The sequence below is a fragment of the Drosophila elegans genome, unplaced genomic scaffold (genome assembly GCF_018152505.1).
Source record: "Drosophila elegans isolate 14027-0461.03 unplaced genomic scaffold, ASM1815250v1 contig_149, whole genome shotgun sequence".
Lineage (NCBI taxonomy): Eukaryota > Metazoa > Arthropoda > Insecta > Diptera > Drosophilidae > Drosophila > Drosophila elegans.
In genome coordinates, this window is record NW_024545513.1 from 10,204,330 (window position 1) to 10,224,822 (window position 20,493).

The 20,493-nt window shown below is 43.4% G+C and overlaps 6 protein-coding genes across 7 annotated transcripts in view; 3 read left to right on the forward strand and 3 right to left on the reverse strand.

The window, feature by feature from the left end:
• Positions 1-797: 797 nt before the first annotated feature.
• Positions 798-1,550, forward strand: LOC108136644. The gene has a single exon (XM_017257967.2). It carries the CDS (start codon positions 843-845, stop codon positions 1,503-1,505), a length of 663 nt encoding a protein of 220 aa, XP_017113456.1. The 5' UTR covers positions 798-842; the 3' UTR covers positions 1,506-1,550.
• A 373-nt stretch (positions 1,551-1,923) lies between these two features.
• LOC108136643 (neuferricin homolog) lies at positions 1,924-2,934 on the forward strand. The gene has a single exon (XM_017257966.2). It carries the CDS (start codon positions 2,021-2,023, stop codon positions 2,873-2,875), a length of 855 nt encoding a protein of 284 aa, XP_017113455.1. The 5' UTR covers positions 1,924-2,020; the 3' UTR covers positions 2,876-2,934.
• Positions 2,935-3,251: 317 nt separating this feature from the next.
• LOC108136625 (COMM domain-containing protein 3) lies at positions 3,252-4,178 on the forward strand. The gene is made up of 2 exons (XM_017257944.2): positions 3,252-3,538; positions 3,603-4,178. Exons 1-2 carry the CDS (start codon positions 3,364-3,366, stop codon positions 4,064-4,066), a joined length of 639 nt encoding a protein of 212 aa, XP_017113433.1. The 5' UTR covers positions 3,252-3,363; the 3' UTR covers positions 4,067-4,178.
• LOC108136624 lies at positions 4,084-6,215 on the reverse strand. The gene is made up of 2 exons (XM_017257943.2): positions 5,392-6,215; positions 4,084-4,587 (listed from the first exon to the last, which is right to left on the reverse strand). Exons 1-2 carry the CDS (start codon positions 5,917-5,919, stop codon positions 4,273-4,275), a joined length of 843 nt encoding a protein of 280 aa, XP_017113432.1. The 5' UTR covers positions 5,920-6,215; the 3' UTR covers positions 4,084-4,272.
• Positions 6,216-6,572: 357 nt separating this feature from the next.
• On the reverse strand, positions 6,573-12,356 carry LOC108136569 (dihydropyrimidine dehydrogenase [NADP(+)]). The gene is made up of 5 exons (XM_017257877.2): positions 12,192-12,356; positions 10,763-10,829; positions 7,467-10,271; positions 6,815-6,972; positions 6,573-6,743 (listed from the first exon to the last, which is right to left on the reverse strand). The coding sequence occupies exons 2-5, from the start codon at positions 10,805-10,807 to the stop codon at positions 6,656-6,658; spliced, it is 3,096 nt and encodes a 1,031-aa protein (XP_017113366.1). The 5' UTR covers positions 10,808-10,829; positions 12,192-12,356; the 3' UTR covers positions 6,573-6,655.
• Positions 12,357-16,416: 4,060 nt separating this feature from the next.
• LOC108136477 overlaps positions 16,417-20,493 on the reverse strand; it is a 44,493-nt gene continuing 40,416 nt past the window's right edge. For both annotated transcript variants that reach the window (XM_017257685.2, XM_017257684.2), the window contains exons 12-13: positions 20,035-20,227; positions 16,417-19,709 (exon numbers count right to left, since the gene is read on the reverse strand). In XM_017257685.2, coding sequence (XP_017113174.1) covers positions 18,820-19,709; positions 20,035-20,227 — 1,083 coding nt within the window. In that variant the 3' untranslated portion in view covers positions 16,417-18,819. The remainder of the gene's footprint in view (positions 19,710-20,034; positions 20,228-20,493) is intronic.

Consider the following 20,493-nt stretch of genomic DNA (forward strand, 5'->3'; position numbering starts at 1 on the left):
CACGCGCTTATGTGATTGACTATTTTTGTTGAGAATTCCTAATAAAGTGATTGTTATTCGGGGAATGACCCTATTTTAGGTATTCCCAAAATTTTGGGAAGAAAATATTATTACAATTGGTTGACTTTTAAAAGCCTTTAAATCAACAATAGTAAACAATGTTTGCTAAAAGTTTTTTACGTGATTCTATTGTTTGTAACTCATAAATATACTTGGAACATGATTGCGCTACAAACTTAAAAAATATAGTAGTGCATATTTTTTTAAAATATAAATATTATTTCACCTGTGATCAGATTGTGTTTATATATATTTTTTTAGCAGTCAAATTCATTAAAACTATTGCAAAATGAATACAACATTTTTATTAAACTAAACGGGAAGTGTATATAAATGTTTAAGAAACATCTGTTGATACAAAACAAGATTTAACAAAATTTCCAGAACATAAGACATTTTTCCGCTTCAAGTTAAAAACTAAATTACAATATTAAATGTATTTTTATTTCATTGCCTTTGTGTCAATATTGGAAGTCATTCTTTCCCGTATGACGCTTTGTTATGATGTTTATGATATTCTTTTGTGTGATCGTGCGACTTGACCAATTTTAATCTAAATCCAAAAAGGTGAACTCTATGAATAGCAGCTGAATGTAAAGTTCACTAATAAAACTAAGACGTGAATGATTTACAATGGCGGCCATAAATTTATGGCCAGCAATCCAGATAAACAATCCGTCTGCTATAATACCATAATAGGTTTCTGGATTCCCGGCTATAAATACGATTTTGTGCAAATCCTCAGTAGCAGTAGCAGTCAGTTATCAGCAGTAGAAGCAATCATGAAGTTCGCCGTCGTCATTATTCTGACCCTTTTCGTGGCCAGTGGTTGGACGCAGCCCCTGGATCTGGGTATTCCCGCCCAGCTGGACGCCCAGGTGCGCAGTGTGGTGGACGAGATGGCGGACATTGGCAAGTCCACCGGTGAGGCTTTGGTCCATCAGTACGAGGAGATCGTCCTGGAGCCGCAGCACGAGCTGGAGGATGCCCTCGACCAGGTGGAGTCACGTCGCCAGGAGAGTCCCGAGTGCGTGGCCGCCGAGGATGAGGAGATCGCCCGCATCGTGGACGCCGCCCATGAGGATCTGCACTCTTGCGGTGTGGTCGCCGCCCACACATCCGCCGAGATCGCCTCCGATGTGAACGCGGCCACCCAGCAGCTGGTCTTCGGGGGCTACAGCCTGGGACGCACCTACAACAAGTGCAACTCGTACAAGAACTCCGTCCTGAAGCAGAGCTGCATGGCCAAGTTCTACATGCAGACCACCGTCTATCTGGTCAGTGCCCGCTCCTCCATCAAGACCATCCGCAAGTCCACCAGCGAGCGCATTCCGGCCGTCTTCGCCGACGGCAACGTGTGCACCCACTCTGCATCCTCGCAGGCGGTCCAGGGTCTCCAGGAGATCAGCAACCACATCGACGCCTGCGTCTCCCGCCGTCGCTAGGTAACCTCTGTTGTGCAAATAAAGATTATGGATATTCTATGAAAATTTAATCTCTTTTTATTGTTTTAGAAGTTTATATTCGAATTTGTTTGTTCTAGCCTTTTTTTAACTTTTTAAATGATATATATTTAAATAAGTTAACTGTTATACAAGTATTATATTATTGGAAAAGGTCCATTGCTAGACAGAAGTTGGAAAAGTAGATTCCTTTATTTTCTATATGAGAATTTCTAAAAGTATTGCATACAAGGGACTTTATATGGCTATGTTAAATTAAGACATCATTCTTTTAATTTTAACACTTATGTTTTATTTAAATTTTAAGCATTACAATTATTTGATGTGAAAGTCAGTCTTAAAGGCCTGCATATTCCAATGATTTCAACGTATTGACTATAAACTTTTAAATTTAAACTTAAAACCGGTTCCCCGGCCATTTTGAGTGGCATGGTCACACTGCCTGGCCTGCTGGCTAAGTGGAACTAGTTCCTGGTTCGGCCTAGGAAAATTGCAAGATGTTCGGACTGCTGCGACACCTGTTCAAATTGCAGTTTCTCTTCGTTGTGGCGGCCGTTTTGGCCGGATTTTACCACACAGAGATCCGGCAGTTTCTGCGACGGCACACGGACGACTACCTGAACCAAGGTGGCATTCCGGTGGCCTTCCAAGCCGATGACGAAGTCGGCACGCTCTTCACGCCGGCTGAACTGGCGCAATTCAATGGCGAGCAGGAGGGTCGTCCGCTCTACCTGGCCCTCCTCGGATCCGTATTCGATGTGAGCCGCGGCATCAAGCACTACGGATCCGGCTGCAGCTACAACTTCTTCGTGGGACGCGATGCCTCGGTGTCCTTCATTTCCGGCGACTTCGATAGCTACGATCCGGAAACGGCCGACGATGTGCTCACCCTAAAGCCAGAAGATCTGCTCGGCCTGGTCGGCTGGCGGGACTTCTACGAGAAGGACTACATCTACAAGGGCCGGCTGATCGGACGCTTTTACGATGACCGGGGTCAACGGACCACCTACCACCACAAGTTCCTGGAGCTGCTGCAACAGGCGCAGGACGCCAAGCGGCAGGCGGACGAGCTGCGCGCCCGCTATCCCGGCTGCAACATCGAGTGGAGCGAATCCCAGGGCACCCGCGTCTGGTGCACCAACACCAGCGGCGACGGCAAGGAGCGCTCCTGGATCGGGCATCCACGCAAGCTCTACAGCCGCGGCAACAAGAACTTCCAGTGCGCCTGTGTGCCCGCCTCGGAGCTGGACGAGATCGATGCCGGCGGCGGCAATGTGGCCCACGCGGACGCCATGCTCAAACCGTACGACAATTGTGAGCCCCGGGCACAGGAGTGCTTCTACAGGGTGTAACAGCTAGCCCTAGATTTGTATATAATGCAATTTTAACTAATAAAAGCGATAGTCAACAATTTTATATTTATTACTGGTTCCGGTTGAATTCTGTTAGGTTTGCCCAGTCCGCTGTTAAGTTGCCGCTCTGTAAACGGTTCAAACGGATATGTATGTATGTATAAAACCTTAAAGTTTGGACACGAAAAATATTTACGCAGACATTTTAAGTAATAGCAAATCATCACAGTTGTATACAGAGCAATTTCTAAATATGATCATAAACACAGACATATTTATCTTTTCAGGATACTTTTAATTAGTTTAGATTTGATCACTGAAGAGGGAGTGCACTGTACTTTACAGGTACAGACTCTGTTAAACTGTGCTGTTAAGTGCGATAAGCGTGCTGTTAGGCGCGTTACTTGTTTACAACCGGGTCAATTTAATAATCCCCATCGATATAGGCTTGAATTCAAAGGATCCGCACAGGATATAGGCTGCTCGACATGGCCACGTCGCCGGGAAAGTCCCCCGCCTTAGAGGCAGACAACACCGAAACCACGGGCCTGCTCTCTGCCACCGTGGTGGCTGGTCTCAGGAACCTGGGAGCCATCATCTCGCCCCCACTGACCAAGCTGCTCATCGCAAACTCGCTGAAACTGACGCTCCATCCGGATGCCAGTGAGTGCCAGGATGGGCTGCTTCCCTTGATGTAACTCACACTTGTCCTTATCCCATCCCATAGCCATTGCCCCCGTGCCCGAGATCTATGCCAGCAATGCGGCCTGCGCCAAACAAAGCGAGTATGCCGTGGTCACCCTCTATGCCCTGGCCACCAAGCACGGCTGGGATGGCCTCCACCTGCGCCAGCAACTGGAGCAACTGGGCCTGGACGCCGGCGCCGTGGACGAGCTGAGCCGCGTGTATGAGGACAGCCGCAAGGAGCTGGTGCTCCGACAGCTGCAGCTGGGCCACAGCTTTCCACACATCACCGACATCCAGTGGCGCATCGTGTGCGACGTCAAGTCCTCCACCTCCGACTGCAGCACGGGCGTGGCCAACTTCCACATCAACCTGGGCAACTTCCGGCCCAGCAGTGGCGAGCGCGTGACCATCGTGGAGTTCGTCTGCAATGCCGAGGAGCTGCAGTCGCTGATCAACCGGCTGAAGGAGATCGAGCGGCACTGCAACCAGATGGCCGTGGCCTAGGACTCAACTCAGCGTTCTCAACATTCTTATCGATTATATTTCGCAGCATATATAACACACACACACAAGCATTTGTCGCGGCTATATACAGTGTCGGAACAGAAAACCTAAACAGTTAACACAGTCATCATCACTAAAAGGCTTTAACTACATCGTCTGCGGCTGCGTCTGCGTCTGCAATTCCAGCTCGGATGCCCTCATCCATGTCATTGGGGCACATTGGGCGATCGCGACTGTGGCGGCACCAGCAGCTCCACCAGCTGGTCGTACTGATTCGGTGCCGTGCAGTAGATGGTGCCCGAGAAGTGTGTGCGATCGTTCTCCTCGGCGGCAATCACGGTGCAGTGGTTCTGCTGTGACAGTCGCATGTTCAGCCCACGGAAGCGGTGGTCCTGCTTGTACAGTCTGGACCCGTCCCGACTCGGCATGAAGAAGGGTCGTCCGCTGAACGGATTGAGGAAGTCGGCCCAGTAGCCCAGCGACAGCAGGCGATCGCACATGTCCCGCGCAGCCAGCACAAACTGAAAATGGAGTTGTCATTAGTTTCGGTGGTCTAGACACTTATATTGTTTCCTAATTATACTGATATGCTTGCAAAGTGAATTTTATAATTAAACCAGACGAGCGCAGTTGTATTTCTTAAACTATAACTTTTCTAAATTGATCTTCCCCAACTCTATTGTACATAAATAATAGAAAAAATCTAATCTACTGTAATTGTAATATTGCAAATTATTGTTTAAGTTCGAAAATGTCAAAATATCTTCTAAAATATACATGATACATACACTGCATTTTGTTATAACCCATTTGACACTTGTTTTTGCTGTATTATATGCTTTACTATATATAGTTTTTCTTTGAAAATAAAGTGCTTTAAAACTCATATTTCTAGCTTTGTTGTAATCTTGTAGGAATCTTCATAAAATCCTACTTAGATTGCTAAATTATAATAGCCCAACTGGCATTTGTCATATCGCACCTAAACTGCACTGGGAAGGTCAGTCACATAGCTTTTAAAACTGGTTTAAATTTATACGCTCATACGATCAAGGGCAATAAGTGATTAATACTTTACGCGGATACTTCAAAGACTTGACCGAATAATGTGAATGCATTTGGGTATGAGCTTCCCGACTGCCTCTTCCATTCCCAGTTCAAAGTGGCCACATAAATGCTACTAAACATGGGTCTTTGAATTACCACGAATCTCTAATGCCTGACTAGACTGCAGACATCATCCAACTAGGGTATGAAGTGGCCACATAAATGGTACCCGCATCCGGCTTAACTCGGGTCTCTGGATCATCAGACTGCATGCTCACCTTGGCGGCGCCCATTTCGATGTCGCCCTCGTAGCTCAGGACAAGCATGGTGATGGCTGTGTCCCGCTGCGCAACGACGCGCACGGGGAAGAGCTCCACGAGCGACTCGCGGAGGAGCTGGGGGCACTGGCAGCAGGCGAACTCCAGGCGCGCCTTGTCCGCATTGGCCTCCTTGAGGAAGTTGACCAGCTGGTCGAGCGGGGTCAGCAGGCCGATGGTGGTGTTTTCGCCCTGCCAGGCGGGTCCGGTGGCATTGGGCAGGTAGAAGCGATGGCTCCTGGCCGACGTCAGCTCCCAATTGGGTTCGCTCTCCAGGCTGTTGAGCTCATCGTCGCCATCGAGGTTACGCGACTTGGAGACCGTTTTAAACGACTCGCCCGCATCCGAGGGCGGTCCATTGCGCTTGGAGTAGTTGGCCACTGGGATAATGATGGTGGATCTGGACTGAGTGGTGGGCTGGCCGCTGAGGAGATCGCGAAGTCGATAGGTCGACCCATTGATCAGTACGCGACTCAGAGAGCGCGACATTATTATATCACAAGGCTTCTATTCAAATGCGTAGAATCCGCTGGCAATCGATGCTATTTCCGATCCGAATCCCAAGGTAACTCACTTTCGCTGGCGGCTGGAGGAGATCCGCTCTGTTTGGACTCTGTGGGCTCTGGGTCTCCTATGCCCGTTAGAATGTTACGAGGAATTTTGTATGGTTGTTTGCTACAAGCTAATTATAAGATCCGGCAGACTAGATTTCATTTCAATTCGATCCAAACGGCTGCTTTTTCTACGCAGTTTTTACGAAACTTTTTTTTGGTGGCACAGCTGATTCAATCTGATAGTATCGATAGGGGACTATCGATAACGATGCCAAAAGCCCCCAAACGGAATATGTCGATATTTTCCCGGTTCGGCAGAAAGTTATCGAACGGTCTGGTACATTTGAATTTGCAATTCAAACGTTAATTTGCTTCTTAAAGAACCAATTGATTCAAAACAAGGTTTAATTGGAATAGTTGGAATTGCACTTCCCAAAAGTGGACTCCACAGGGTGGACACCGTGGTCAACTACAAGATGGAACTAGATTCCAGCTTCCGTTCTCCAATATTGATTATTTATACCTTTTTCTATATTTCTAACCAACCATAAACAACTTCACAAACCCCACGTATTTCACACATTTTTGTTTGCTTTTGAAATGTGTATTGTATTTAATTGAATTATATAGATTGGGTTAATATCAATTACGCGTAGAACTAGAAGGGGCCCTTACTGGCACTGGCTGAGGGCATGGGTGTAGAAGGTCTTCTCCTCAACTCCCCGCTTGATCACGTGCGGAATCTTCTTCGGCACCATGCTAAAAAATGCAGATAAAAAGGATGCAAATGAGTAACTGGAGAGTGGATAGGGATACAATTGGAAACCCACGTGATGCAGTCGATGATGGGACAGACGGAGACGCAGAGTGTGCAGCCCGTGCAGTCGTCGTTCACGTGCGGAATGTGCGTGTCCTTGTCGAACTCGATGGCCTGGTAACCGGAATCGGCACACGTCATGTAGCACTTTCCGCAGTTGATGCACATGTCCTGCAAGAATATATATTGATTATAATTCAAATGTTTAATGATGATGACCGAAAAGAATTGTGAGAATATTTCTCATAAAAGATACAAGTTGTACATTCTTTAAACGATAATTTATCAAAAATATTTTCTACAAAATATATTAATACAAAATTGCAACGCATTATTAAAAAATTCCAGTTGAAAATAATCCAAATGAATATTTTAGAAAATGAGTAAATATGTTTTCTTAAAGTTAATTCCTTCAATATTTAAAGACTTACAAAATTCGGAATAAAAGAGAAATCCTAATAATAATAATAATAATAGGAATTGGGTCCATTTTATCTGCATTATATTTAAGTTTAAAGTGCTTTAAATTTAATTTAAATATTTTACGTATTAAAATCTATTCCGAAATAGAAAAATTAAATATTTAAAATGATTAGAAACCCGCAATGGACGATAAGAAAGTTGTCCCAATAAAATTGCAATGCAACTTGCAACGTTTAACTCACATCGTCGATGAGCGCCACCTTCTGCTGCTTGTTGTCCAGCTTGTTGTACGATCCGATCTTGTCCAGCGCCGCGCCGATGACATCCTTGATCCTGGGCGCTGGCCTGGGGGCTCCATCTGCCGCCGGCGGAGTGCTGTTCGCCTGCTCCGCATCCCAGAGAGGTCCCTGCTGGCGGCGCATGTCGGCCAGCTTGATGTCCCTTTGGCGTTGATAGGGGCCGAAGAATCCCAGCGTGGCGTTGCCCTCGCCGGTCAGCCGGACCACCGGCTTGCCCTTCTGGTGAACTGGTGTTGGCGGCGACTGGCCGTCCCAGAAGTGGCCATCCACTGGCGGCGGATTGGCCTTCAGGTAGAGCAGGGCCTTCAGCGCCGTGCAGTAGTCCTCGATGACGGTGAAGTCCTGGTTCTGGACGGACGAGCAGATCTGCAGAACGGTGGCTCCGGCCTGGATGAACTGCAGGGCCACCTCGCCGGAATCGATGCCGCCAATGCCGAGAATGGGGAATCCCGGCACTCTTCTCGCAATATCCGAGATGGCCTTCAAAGCCATGGGCCGAGTGGCATTGCCAGAGACGCCGCCGTAGGTGGTGCGCTGCTCCTTGCCAATCGCCGGCCAGGCGGTCGAGTCCGCCTTCAGACCCATCAGTCCCTGGACCGTGTTGATGGCCGATCCGCCATCGGCACCGCCCCTCTTGGCCGCCTCGGCAATGGAGACGATATCCGTAATGTTGGGCGTCAGCTTGATGAAGAAGGGCAGCTTGACGGCCCGTCGCACCCAGCGCGATATCTGCTCCACGAGCTGGGGATCCTGGCCACAGGCCAGGCCCATTCCACGCTCGCCCATGCCGTGCGGACACGAGAGATTCAGCTCGAGGGCATCCGCCCCGGACTGCTCCGCCTTGGTGGCCAGCTCCGTCCAATCGTCCTCGTTGTAGCTGCACATAATGCTGGCTATCACGATCTTCTCGGGGAAGTCGCGCTTGAGCTCGCCAATCGATTTCAGCCAGTACTCGGCCCGCTTCTCCGAGATGAGCTCGATGTTGAGGAAGCAGCCCTGCTGCGGTCCGTACTTGTAGCCGGATGTGGTGCCCCTGACGATGCGTGGCGAGACATTCGTGACCAGATCCTTGTCCAGGCCAAACGTCTTGGTGACCACATAGCCCCAGCCCTGCTCGAAGGCGCGCCGAATCATGGCCGTGCTGGTGGTGGGCGGGGCCGAGGCCAGGCCAAAGGGATTCTCGAACTTGATGCCGCACATCTCTACGGAGATGTCGACGGCATCGATGTCCGTGTAGAAGAGTGGCAGGGCGGCTGGCGTGTTCAATGGCAGACCCTGCAGTTGGCAGTGAATGCTCCAGGCGGCCACCTTGCCATCGTTGACCGATTCCACTGTGGTATTGGCCACTCCGGCCAGATCTCCACCCAGGAACACCTGCTTCACGCTGCTCTGCATGGTCACCCGATCGACCACTGGCAATTCACCGCGGAATTGCAGCGGAGCCAGAGCCTCGCGCACATCTTGGTCCTGCAAGCCGGATCCAAAGGCGGAAATCACAAAGTTCGCCTTCAAACGTTGCGTCTGCTCCTCATCCTCCACCCATTCGTCCTTCTCGTTCTGCTCGGTGCGGCAGAACTCCATGGCCGTGATCAGGCCCTCCTTGACGATCACCTTGCGTGGACTGAGGTAGGGCAACAGTTCGCACCGCTCGTCGCGGGCCAGTTCCACTTCCTCGGGAACGGCACGAATGCCGGAGGATCCCTTGCGGAACACCACGAACACGCGGCGGGCACCACATCTGAGCGCCGAGGTGGCACAATCGAAGGCCGTATCTCCGGCTCCCAAAACGATGACATTGCCATGGAGCTTGGGCAATCCAGCAGCCGCCTTGCAGGCACACAAACCCGGCTTCGAGCCATCCGACACCAGGGGCAGGAAGTTCTTGGACGTATAGAAGCCATTCGCGGGCTCCAGTCCGGCGAAAATTGGGTTCAACTTGGGCTCGGGCAGGCCAATGCCCACGAAGACGGCATCGTGGCCAGCGGAGAGCAGTCCCTGGACGGTCAGATCCTTACTGCCCAGCGAGCGACCCGTCTCAATACGCACGCCCAGATTCTTGACCAGATCGATCTCGAAATTGACCGCATCGATGGGCAGGCGGTACTGCGGTATCTCGGCGGCACTCAGCCCACCCAGATAGCTCCTTCGCTCGTAGATGGTCACGTCGCGGTAGCCCAGACGGGCCAGAAAGGTGGCACAGGACAGCGAGGCCGGACCGCCGCCCACCAAGGCGATCTTTCCAGCCAGTGGATTGGCCTCCGCCTGGGGCGTTCTCCGCTGCCTTACGCCCATCTTCTTGAACACCTCGGTGGCGAACTGCTGCAGCCCGCCGATGTTGATGGGACCCGCCTCCGAGGCCTGCAGATTGCAGCCACCCACGCAGAGATCACTGGTCGGGCAGACCATGCCGCAGGTCAGACCCAGGGGATTGTCCGAGAAGATCGCCTTGGCGGCCCCATAGAAGTTCTTGTTCGCAATGCTCGTGATGAAGCTCTTGATGTCCAGCTGCGTGGGACAGGACTTCTGGCACGGCGCATCCGCGCACTTCAGGCACCGGGCAGCCTCCTCCAGCGCTCCGCGCTCCGACAACGTCGTGTGCTTGATGTCCGAAAAATCGTTGGCCAGCGTGGTGCATGGCGGAGCGGCGTGGTCCGCATTCCGTTTCCAGTGCTTCTTGTTCTCCTTCGTCTGCTTGGTGGGCACCACCGAGCACTGCGTCTTCACGCGCGGATTCAGCGATAGCAGGTCCTGGGAGTAAGATATCATATGTTGTAGTACATACATAAAAACAAAGTAAGCTCAATTTTATGATTAATCCCTATAGATGAGCCCTAATTCTATTGTTAGCGATAGCAGGTCCCAAGCAGTCACAACATTTATTAAGTATTTATTATAAGTATGTTTATATCAGACATGAAAATTATCGCAGTTTTACAATAATGTGGTTGGGTAATCAAATACTGGAACTGTTATTTTTATTTACTCTTGAAATTGAATAACAAAATATTATTATAATCTTATCTTATCTAAACATATCAACTAACTTTATAAAATTATTTATTGATGGAGCAGAGAGATAACAACAGAATACAAAAGTAAAGTAAAAACTTAATATTAGACACGATCAACACTTTCTTTTATTTAAAAAAAAAGTAATCAAAAGTGAAAGCGTAAAATTCGAAAATGGAGTTTCAAGAAATGCGCTAATTTTTTTTTTGCAGTGTACGGATTGAACCTACCTCAATGTCGGGTGAGTCCTTGCTCAGCAGTTGGGGCGGACTCATCTTGATGGCAACTGTTTATCTCCTGAAAGAAATAAGATACGGAGATACGGCTCTTAAATGGGCGCCACGTGCGTAGTTCCCAACAAAAAATTCCCTATCGCACCATAGATGGATTCTAATCCATTCTAATCGCGACTGCCGGTCTTATCGGTGCCCCACTCGAACCGATCCCGAAAAGACGCTGTATCTATGTGCACGTATGGCACCATAAATCTTATCATCTATAAGGGCGCTTATCATTTATCACTCAAGGTTGCGACGGCCAGTGGAGATTATGATTATGGTTTGAACACATTGTGGCACCACCCCGGTTTCTTGTCCATTTTTGTATTTTTTAATTGCTCTGCCAAATAGTTTCGGGCCACATTAAATGGGGCGGGAGATTAAAGACCACGACGACGACGGGTGAAGGTCACGATCATGGGGGCCTGTTTTGTTATTCTCAGCGATAATTGGCTAAAAAGTAGACACACATATTTCTGAATTTCTTTAAACAACAAATTTCAAGTCGAAGAGCTTCTAAAATTATCAGTTCAGATTGTAAACTTTTCCTTGATTTCGCAAGCAAAATTTGATTTTATTTGTTCTTATATTTCACATATACAGAAACAAAATTATTTTCTGAAAAATTAAATTGATTTAAAAATAGTTTTTTACTGTAGTCTTTTATTTATTTACTTTATTAATATCTTATTATTAATGATTTTATGTTTAAAGCAAATTTTTTAATAAAAGTAAATTGAATTGAATTGGATTGATTGAATTGCTACATTACATTGCTACTGCTTTATTAAATGTTGTAATTCGTTGTAATTTGCTTCGTTGTCTGAATATTTATGGTAGTTTACGTTAACAAACAGTTTCTTATATTAGCAGCTTCACATTCGAAGTCAGTTAGGCAATTGTTAAAAATTGTTTCAACTAATTTAATCACAAACGTAGACCGTTAATTCACAGACCTTCGCCTTACATATATGCGTTTCAATCGAATTCAATTCAATTGATAATTTGTAACACGCGCTCTCTCGCTCTTCACCTCGCGCCTTCTCATTCTCTCTCTTCGCACACCGAATCGCTGATTAGAATTTCGTATTCTATTTGACATAATAGTTGATGTGAGTAGCAGCCCTCTCCCTCCCCCCTCCCACATTCCCCTCCCCGCCAACGATTTCCTCATCCCATTATCAGTTTGGTTTTATGGTCCGGCAAGTTTTTGAATATGTTTTCATTATAGGTGGTATATAAATATGCAAATGGCGAAATTCGAAAAAAACAAGTTCAGAACTAGAGCTGCTTATGCTTAAATTGGGTTTCGTTTGATCGTTCTTTTTGTCGGCAAAACAAACAGTGCGATTGTGTCAAGATTAGTGGCCGAAATACATACCGATCGAATAGAACGTTATAGTTTATTTTATGAACACTTTTTAGCGAAATCTTTGAATTGGGCACAGCAAAAAAAAGTATCACTAACCGACGAATATCGGTACGAAAAACTTAAATTGGTCTTCACACTGGAAACGCCAAATGGAAAATGCTCTTGGAAACCGACATCCAGATCGACGTTGGTTCGGTTCGGTTCTGCGACGCAGTCGACGTCGCTGCCAACGCCATCTTCCCATTACCTCCAGCTGATATATATATATATAAAGTGGCCAGGGGCGCAGCAAAAAATTGTGGGTGCCACCAAAGTATTAAAAAATAAGCACTACATTTAAAAAAAAATATATTCATATGTATGACAACCAAAAAAAGTAATTTAAGTTTTACATTTGAACGTTTAAAAGTATTATTTAAAAGATTACAGACAAATAATTCATTATTTAGATATCGAATCAATATTGTCTTACAAAAAAAAAAAAATAATATATATTAAAGCTTAACAAGTAACCATAATAAAAACAATTAAGTTGCCACTTTTGTTATATACACTAAATTAATCATTGCCACTATCTTGAGAGTAAAATGTTACTCTTAACTAAAAGCAGATCAAAATACTATCTTTTAGTTTTATTATTTCTACGTCTATGTAAACACACAAAGTTTGTGCTGAATTTGCGAAACTTACGTTCTCGTTGTTTACATTGTTAATCACTCAAAAAAAAAAGATTAAGTTTTGATTAATTATATATTAGAAATAATAAAAAACTTAAAAAAATAAACATCAATTTTATTATACGCTTTAATACAGATTCGTGATAATGTTTACTATTGATTTATAATATCTGATAATTATAATGTAGCTTGGAAATACACTCTTATCTAAATTTTTCTGTGTAGATAGTGACTTTTTTTAAGGCGTGCCATACGATCGTCGCTCTTTTCTTGATTTCAAATTCTCTTCTCTCAGTTTACATAGTACAGTATTACCCGTTTAAGAGATTGAGTTTTTATACAATTAATAGTGAATGTGCGAGTCTTGACATCAATGACAAAATTAAATGTTTTAATAAGCCTAATAAATTAATTAGTAAACAGATGGTTTTAACTGGTTCAGAAAGTCAATAACCAATAGTATAGAAATGTACTTTCAAAGAGGTATTTGGATCAGAGAGCAGAGCTCAATTATTTGTCAGCCCGAAAGAATGCTATTGGAATAAGTTATTTAAGTGAAAACTTGAGTTTTCGTTAAACAAAACCTAAGTTAACACTCCCACGTTACTTGTAAAGTTTTTCAAGTCTTTTTTATGTATTTTATTTGTTAAGTTTCGTTTGAGATTTAAATACAACAAAATGTAGATTTTCTATATGAATTTATAAAGGCCAAAAAGTATGCCTTTAGCTGTTGGACAATCTATCAACAAAGATAAACTTGGCAAATAATCTTCTATATATGAACTGTGCTACAGTTGTGAGTATGCCGTCACATAAATAAAAAGTAAACAAATAAAAGCTTATCTTGGTCAGAACTTTCTTTCACCACAAATTAAACAAAAGAAAACATTTCATTTTAGAACCAGTTGTGTTTGCGACAGTAAGGCTTACATTTGTTTCTGGTTAAACTCCATGGATAAAAGGTCACCAAGCAGTTATCAAATAATTTTAGCGTAACAGAAACAGATGACTTGCTGACCTTTTGAAATCTCTTAAAAACTCTTAAAACTACAAATTTATCGTAAGCTCATAATGACCTTTGTCTATACCTATCAATTATCTTTGACTTAATTAAAAGTAAATGTACTCCTACCGTGCACCTATAAACTTACCTTTGTTGTAACTTTGGCGTTTTTTACTTCCGTTTCCAATACTTAAAGTGTCTTTGAAAGAGGGCAACCATCGACGCAGCATAATTAATGTTACGGCCAGGCCATCTTCTTCGCTTTAGTTTTTTTTTTTCGTTTTTCTCCGGCATTCTCGGCATCTCTGGCATTTTGATTAGTCATTTATGGGGGGTCACTTTCGTCCTTTCGAGGCCTTCGAACACAGGAATCCCGACTTAGCCACAGAAAACAACATTTTTGGAGGTCGTGGCGGAGCTGCGTTGCGTTGATTAAGTGCCGGGACCATTTCTCAAATTCCGGTATGGAATAAGTTTTAATTGGAAACTATGCGTAGCAGATATGTGGCGAGGCGTGATGAATTTCCCCTGAATCCTTGGCCAGCCTGCAAAAGAAAGTTGCCACCTGCCATACCCCATACCACATACCCCATACCCCATACCCCATACCACATACCCATTGAAAGACTTTGCGGATTTATTGCAGATATAAGCTGTAATTAAATTGTACACAAAGAGTAAAATATTTTGTTATGGTTAAAAGTGTGTCCATTCAATTTGATTGAATGAAGGTTTCTCAAATCAAATCTGAATTACAAATGCATTTATGCATGCGTACTTAAGTGTGGCTGCTAAATGTTTTTCCACGTGGAACCATCATTGCCTTTGCTTACCTAATTCAATTGCTTTGCTCGAAAACTTTTAAATCACTGGAAAAGGATTCGGGAGAAGAGCAAATTGTCGTTCAATGTAGGTAGATATATATATATATACATATATATATGTATACATTAAAGACTAGAGTCCTCGGACACAGCAACACATTCATAAATATTAATAAATGTTTAACGTACATTAACAACTCGTATTTATCGTGTACATTCGTGTAAAATAGAATCAACTACAGTATCTTTTGATTTGTAAACAATTTTGTAAGTCAAAAAAGTGAATCCTCGTCTGTTGGGAAAAAGTTGTAATGTTTTTCTCCTGCTTTTGATTTGATTCGAACGGAGTGAAAATGGGAGATAGGTTTTTCTCGGGCGGTCAAACTATAAAAAGCAGGAAAGTTCTTCTCTTTAACTAAACCTCCGTTCGCGTATCACACTTAAATAATATATATAAGAACAAGTTAACCATTAGTCGAATGGTTTCCCATTAAAATGCCGCTGAACTTGTCCGAAATTCGTATAAAGTTTGGTTCAACTTAACTTATTAGCGCACCCAAATGGCACAGAGTAAAACGTGTGTGTAAATATTTCATCGTATATATATTTTGTATACATATATGTATAATAGGGGTATATAATCCATATAAGATATATTTGTATTTAAGTAGTTTTCATATAAAACGCTATCCAAACGATACGTTATATATTTTGTAAATCTTAAATTATCGTTTGAGTGGTGCAATGCGAAATGGTTTGGGGAAATGGAAATTTATGTTGTTTTAAGGTTTTTTTTTTCTGATTTTTAGATGTAACATATATGTATGTTTGGTTTTGTGTGCTGTGTGTGGGGGAGCAGTAAAATCAGTCTCGATTTTGAAGTAGTAGGTAGTGGGTTGAGTTCCGAAGTGATTCTATCCGTTGAGTGTGCCAAGTCTGTGTGTTTTAAGGTCTTTGGATTCCCTCGCTCGAACCAGCTTTATGTCATTCGATTTGGAGACCGCTTTAAGTCTCATTTAGTCCATTCAATTTTGAGAGCCTTTAGATCTCTGCACGTTTTGAGACACTTGTTACATAAACTTAGTTATAGTTGGGTATCGCCTAAACTAAAAAATAATTAACTAAAACTCCATATTACAAGATTTTCAAATAGACTTTTCAACACGTAAGAAAGGTTTTAAAAGAATTTTAAAAATTATGTCTACCTAAAAATATTATTATAAAAAGTAAATTATACAACATTGCTCACTAGTTAAAGTTAAAACCTAAGTATAGGTTGGAACAAAATCGACAAACGGGACTTGGATCTTAGTGTGTCATGTCATTTGTGAGCGTTTCACTTGCATTCAAAGTTCCACCTTAGGTCATTTACAATTCGTTGTTCCGTTCACTAGTATTCATTTATTAGCATTTCCATTTAGTCGGACTTCCGAACAAGTTTGTCCAACTATTTACTGGTCAAAGAAGTCAACTTATTTTTCTTCAACAAAATACGACCAACGTCTTTTCATTTGGGGCAATTCAATTCCTTGTTTTCTGACTGCGTTTTCCATATTTTTAGATTGTTTGACGTGGGGAGCATGTGGGTGGATTAGGGAGTTTGTTGTGGCTTAGTGTGTTCACTTATTTCATTTTTTTTTTTTTGGTTGACTTTGTGTTGCTGATGCTTGGCTTGCATACAGCCAAAAAAAATGTGGCCTGTTCTTTGTTCTCTTTTGCATTCAATAAAAATTAAATATACAAATTAAATCCTTTTATTCAAAACCAAAAAATCCAATCAGAAATAGATATGGAAAACAAGTAAGAGTTTCATTAAAAGAAAAATTAAGAACTGTAATTACAAACTATTAAATTATGCTCATTGTCTTTTTTAATTAATTATAATATGTAAATTATTCCTCTGCTAGAGAACCTTTTATATCCGTAGCCTGTTTAATTTGTCTTAGTTTGTGATATGTTGGTAGCCGCTAAGAATTTTCCTGCATTCATATTTTCATGGTATTTTATTTTTTTTAGCTTTAGGACAGAATTGCAGGCTTTGGCTAAGCTCATTATACTTTGGGGGTGTGGAGGTAACATTTACCATTCTACCATGTTCTCAGAGATTTTAATTGATATTAATAGATGCGATTTTCTCTGATTTTGCTTTATGCGGTCGCTTGATACATTGATAAGTTCTTAATATAGAATATTATGCGTGTTGTGTTGCGTGTCTTTTGCAGTTAACCTCAGATCAGACCAATTGTATGCCTTCTTGAAAACGTTTTCTATTTCTCTGGATTCAAGTGTTTCAACCTATGTGATTTACAGGGCTAAAAAAGTTACAAGTTTTGTTTGTTTGTCCCATATATTTCACGGTAGTTGAAGGTTTTTTTTACCAACTAAGCTCATACATTTTTTTCATAGAATATATATTAGTTTTGCAATATGAGAAACCTAGAAATCGGGCTGACCTGATACATATCAATGATCTTTTCTTGTTTGTACCTTCCGTTCTGTTTTAGTGAATTGTAGTGCTGTGTTTTCGATATTCTTTAACCACACGACATTTAGAAGTGTAAAATATTAATGTTTTTTTTGGATAAAAGCGCCTTAAAAATGGTTCTTAGTTACGGCGCTAGACAATTATGTTTTTTACTATAACGTAGTTTAGCAAAAGCCAAACGAGCAGCGTAAAGGTGCAAATTCCACAAAAAGCTCTCACATTGCATTTATAGTTGGTTAGGGAAAAACTATATATTCCTACAATAATGGAAGGTCTTTACAAAATAATCAAATACAAGACTATCACAAAGAAATGTAAGTCAAAGAGGGAAACTATTTAAATGTATCCAATATTGTTAATGTTTAATATTTGAGCATTTAAGCTGGACCGTTGGCGACATGAAATCGAATTTCATTAAAAAGCGCGCCAGCATAAAAACGATTGTAAAAATTGCAATTGTGTGGAGCAATTTGCAATGCTTTTAGTTTGCTTTTTGTTCTTTGTGTTCTGAGCCTGTTTTTTTTTTTGTTGCTTGTCAAGAAAAAGTTTCCATTTTTGCACAGTTTTTTCATGTTTCTTGCTATTCTTGATTTAATAAAGCCCATTCATACATACTTGAAACTCGCCGGGAAACCGCACGTTTAATTATGACAAGAAACCACGAAAAAACAGAATTATGTTTGCTGTCGTATCTCGTTATATTTTGCCTTGCAAGATATTTTCTGTTTCTACAAAAGTATGTGCCACTTAAGCTGAAATAGACCAATTTTTTGTTGTTGTTTTTTTTTTTTTCTTTTTGCTGCATTATTAATTTTTTTTTGGCGGATAGGATACAATTTGCATTAATCCTCTTCTTTTTTTTTGATTTTCAATTTTGTAAAATTTGCTGATCGATATATTTTTTCAAAAAGAAAATTATTGTCCGCATGTGCAGCGCCACCTACCGGTTGTGAAAAGGGTGGGTTTTTTTTTTTATCTTTTTATTTGTTATTAGTTTTATTATTATTTTTTTTTGCTAATGTGGTGACTAAGCTTCTGCTTATGCTGATTTTACCACAGAGTTATCTAGAAAGAAATCACTTATAAAATTGTCCAAAAGTCGGCTATGTTATATTTTCTAGGCGAAAGTCGCAAGGATAACTACTTTGTAAAGCCTACTTTTTGACAGCTTTTTAAGTGATATTGAAACTCTTGCGGTTCCTTTTGGCCATAGCTTTTGTCGTTTATTAAGAGTCTTCACTAGAGATATACAATCACTACCATTTGAAGTGATTTGTAAACTCTAGGTCGCTTTTGCATGACCGCTTGTGGCCAATTAAAATGTGATCTTTACCACGGCTCTTGTCCCTGTAGTTTTTGTGTGGCATAATCTTAAATGGAAATGAACTGACGAACTGCCTCATAAGCTGGTGCCCTTTGAACCCTGCACTCCGTGCAATCCGTGCACTGCCGTGTTCGACTCCACCTCGGTTATGCGCTGCTGCTTCGTTGTGACTGCTCTCTTGGTCTCTGGTACTCCTCCGGATCTCCTAGAATCGCTCCTCCTGCTCCTCCTTTTTGTCCTCCCCCTTGTCCTTCTATATACATTCAGTCTATACTTCCTACATCCTACTTCCTACTTCCTATACTTGCTCCTCCTGGCTGCCGTTTAAATCACAAATAGATCGCTGCAGCTGGAGGAGTTGCGGCGCTTGAGGCTGATGCCCTTCTTGAACCGCAGCACCGACGAGATGAATACCTTGGTGCGGGCGGTCAGTTTCTTGACCACCTTGCGATTGCAGGTACTTCGCCTTCCCTCGAAACCCACTTCAATGCCATCGTCGTTGCCATCATCATCATCATCATCCGCTATCCGCTCGTCCTCCGAGGAGATCCTCTGCTGGCGCCCCGCCTCCAGCTGCAAGTCATCCATGGTTCGGAGCTGATGGCGCCGCTGTAGTTCGGCGGCCGCATCCGCTGCCGCAGATGTGGAAACGCCGCCGTCGAACGAGCGACGCTTGCGAAATGGACGCCGATGACGAATAGTGGCCGCGAGCATATTGAATTTGCCAACGGGCATCGATTGCGTCGAGGAGTGCTTCAGCCCATCCTCGTCCTCGTCCACCTCGCTCTCGCCCATCTTCAGTATGCTCTCCAGGTTGAGCGGCTTGCGATTGGGATTCTCGATGCGGGATCGATTCGATTTGGATTTCGATTTCGAGGTACCCGCCACTCCGTCCGGATCGTTGTTGTCCTTGTCGTTGGCGTCGCCGTTCGGCAATTTGTCCGGCAATCCGCCATCGAAGATCTCCTCGTCGCCCTGGCAAATGCTCATCTGGCGCACCATTCGACGTGACTGCAAGTGCATACCACGATGCTTCTGAATCGTACTCTGTAGGTTCAAACGCTGCAGCTCCAGTTCCGTGAGCAATCGCAAGCGCTGCGGATTGAGCTTCACCTGGGCCACAATGCCAACCAGCAGCTCGTCCACATTGTGATCCAATCCAGAGGAGGTCTCGATAAATTTGCAAGCAATATCCTTGGCCACCTTGCGACCCACTGAAAATGTGCCAATTTTCGGAGGGGGGAGGAAATAAATGTTGTTTAAGGAATATTTTAATTCTGCCGACCAACTGGATTCATTCAATGCAAAATAATAATACAAACAAAAGTCTTTAGGTCCTATAATTGATTTTTTTTAACCCCTTATTAAAAATGCAAACATTGACAAAATAAAATAAAAATTTTGTTGTTTGATAGTTTGATAGTGATTATTGGTATTGTCATCACTTTAAAGTGTTAATAATAATAATTTTTTACGTATTATTTAGCCAGTCAGAGAGGCAGTATTCATGGCACATTGAAATAGGAGGGCTCTACTCACTTTGACGGGTGATAACTCGATGGCGCTGCAGATCCGTTTTGTTGGCCACCAAAATAGCTCCGCGGGTCAAGAGCATCTCGTTCTCCTTGAGGTACTGCAGCACCCGCTCGGCTGCGGCGAAGGTGGTTCGATCTATCACCGAATAGACCACCACGAAGAGGTCGATGTTGTAGGTGGCACAGAAGGCCTCCGTCTGAAGGGCGGCCCAAATGTGATGGGGGAAATAGCAAAAAGACAAAGATGAACCATATGGTGCACAAAAAGTTGGCTACAAAAAAAAATCGTTCTAATGAAATTTCCAAGCGGGGAGTGGTAGGGCGGTGGAAAGTGGGCGATGGGAGATGGGTGGGTAAAAAATACACAAACCACCCACTCGAGGATGGGCCTTGCCCCCAGGCCATGTTAAACGCTTCACTGAGCGCTTTTCGCAGCTGAGACAGCTGACCTTGGTCAGACTAA